The sequence below is a fragment of the Lepidothrix coronata genome, unplaced genomic scaffold (assembly GCF_001604755.1).
Source record: "Lepidothrix coronata isolate B3197 unplaced genomic scaffold, Lepidothrix_coronata-1.0 Scaffold1254, whole genome shotgun sequence".
NCBI classification, from domain to species: domain Eukaryota; kingdom Metazoa; phylum Chordata; class Aves; order Passeriformes; family Pipridae; genus Lepidothrix; species Lepidothrix coronata.
In genome coordinates, this window is record NW_016691434.1 from 5,659 (window position 1) to 7,698 (window position 2,040).

Here is a 2,040-nt window from a genome sequence, read left to right on the forward strand (position 1 = left end):
ACCAGGCTGGGGAAAAGCAACTGAACACGGAACAAGGCAGGGAATTCCTGGGCTCAACCCAACTGATCCCAGGAGGATCCAAACCAGGCTGGGGAAAAGGAACTGAACATGGAACAAGGCAGGGAATGGCTCCTGGGCTCCCACCCAGCTTGTCCAAGGAAAATCCAAACCAGAATAGGAATTAAATATGGAACTTGGAATAAGGCAGGGAATGGCTCCTGGGCTCAACCCAACTGATCCCAGGAGGATCCAAACCAGGCTGGGGAAAAGCAACTGAACATGGAACAAGGCAGGGAATGGCTCCTGGGTTCCCACCCAGCTTGTCCAAGGAAAATCCAAACCAGAATAGGAATTAAATATGGAACTTGGAATAAGGCAGGGAATGGCTCCTGGGCTCAACCCAACTGATCCCAGGAGGATCCAAACCAGGCCGGGGAAAAGGAACCGAACGTGGAACTTTGGCGAGGAGAATTCCTGCTTTTCCACCCACACCCAACCGATCCCAGGGGGATCCAAACTGGGTGCTGTCCCTAAATCCCTGGGGGGGTGTCACCAACCTCGGTGATCTCCGGGAACTCCTCCTCTCCCTCGGGGCCCTTGGAATCCTCCTCCTTCTCCTCCGGCCCCACCGTCACCGGGATCTCCTTCTCCAGAGGCACCCGCAGGTTCAGATCCACCCGCTCCGGCACCGCCTGCTCCCGCTCCTGCAGCCTCTGCAGACAGCCGGGATCCAGGGATTCAGGGACCGCCCAGGGATCGAGGGATTCAGGGACCCGCCCAGGGATCGAGGGATTCAGGGATCCACCCAGGGATCGAGGGACTCAGGGATCCACCCAGGGATCCAGGGATCCAGGGACCGCCCAGGGATCGAGGGACTCAGGGATCCACCCAGGGATCAAGAGATTCAGGGATCAACACAGGGATCAAGGGATTGAGGGATCCACCCCAGGGATCGAGGGATTCAGGGATCCACCCAGGGATCAAGGGATCCACGGATTCAGGGATCAAGACATTGAGGGATCCACCCAGAGATCGAGGGATCCACTCAGGGATCGAGGGATCCACTCAGGGATCAATGTATTCTGGGATCCACCCAGAGATCGAGGGATTCAGGGACCCGCCCAGGGATCGAGGGACTCAGGGATCCACCCAGGTATCAAGGGATTGAGGGATCCACCCAGGGATCAAGGGATTGAGGGATCCACTCAGGGATCAAGGGATCCACCCAGGGATAAAGGGACTGAGGGCTCCACCTAGGGATCGAGGGATTGAGGGATCCACTCAGGGATTGAGGGATCAACACAGGGATAAAGGGACCGAGGGATCCACCCAGGGATCAAGGGACTGAGGGAGCCACCCAGGGATCAAGGGATCCGGGGATCCACCCAGGGATCAAGGGATTCCGGGATCCACCCAGGGATCGAGGGACTCAGGGATCCACCCAGGGATCCAGGGATTCAGGGACCCACCCAGGGATCGAGGGATTCAGGGACCCGCCCAGGGATCGAGGGATTCAGGGATCCACCCAGGGATCGAGGGATTCAAGGATCCACCCAGGGATCGAGGGATTCAGGGATCCACCCAGGGATCAAGGGATTCAGGGATCCACCCAGGGATCAAGGGATTGAGGGATCCACCCAGGGATCAAGGGATTCAGGGATCCACCCAGGGATCAAGGGATTGAGGGATCCACCCAGGGATCAAGGGATTCAGGGATCAACATAGGGATCAAGGGATTGAGGGATCCACCCAGGGATCAAGGGATCCACCCAGGGATCGAGGGATTCATGGATCCACCCAGGGATCCACCCAGGGACCAAGGGATTCATGGATCCACCCAGGGACCAAGGGATTCAGGGATCCACCCAGGGATCAAGGCATTGATGGATCCACCCAGGGACCAAGGGATTCATGGATCCACTCAGGGATCAAGGGATCCACCCAGGGATAAAGGCACTGAGGGCTCCACCCAGGGATCGAGGGATTCAGGGAGCAACACAGGGATTGAGGGATCCACCCAGGGACCAAGGGATTCAGGGA

General features: G+C 58.2%; 1 protein-coding gene across 1 annotated transcript in view; it reads right to left on the reverse strand.

The window, feature by feature from the left end:
• Positions 1-557: 557 nt before the first annotated feature.
• LOC108510539 (sentrin-specific protease 1-like) overlaps positions 558-2,040 on the reverse strand; it is a gene marked incomplete at both ends in the record, with an annotated part of 4,406 nt that continues 2,923 nt past the window's right edge. The window contains one exon of the mRNA XM_017840219.1: positions 558-713. Coding sequence (XP_017695708.1) covers positions 558-713 — 156 coding nt within the window. The remainder of the gene's footprint in view (positions 714-2,040) is intronic.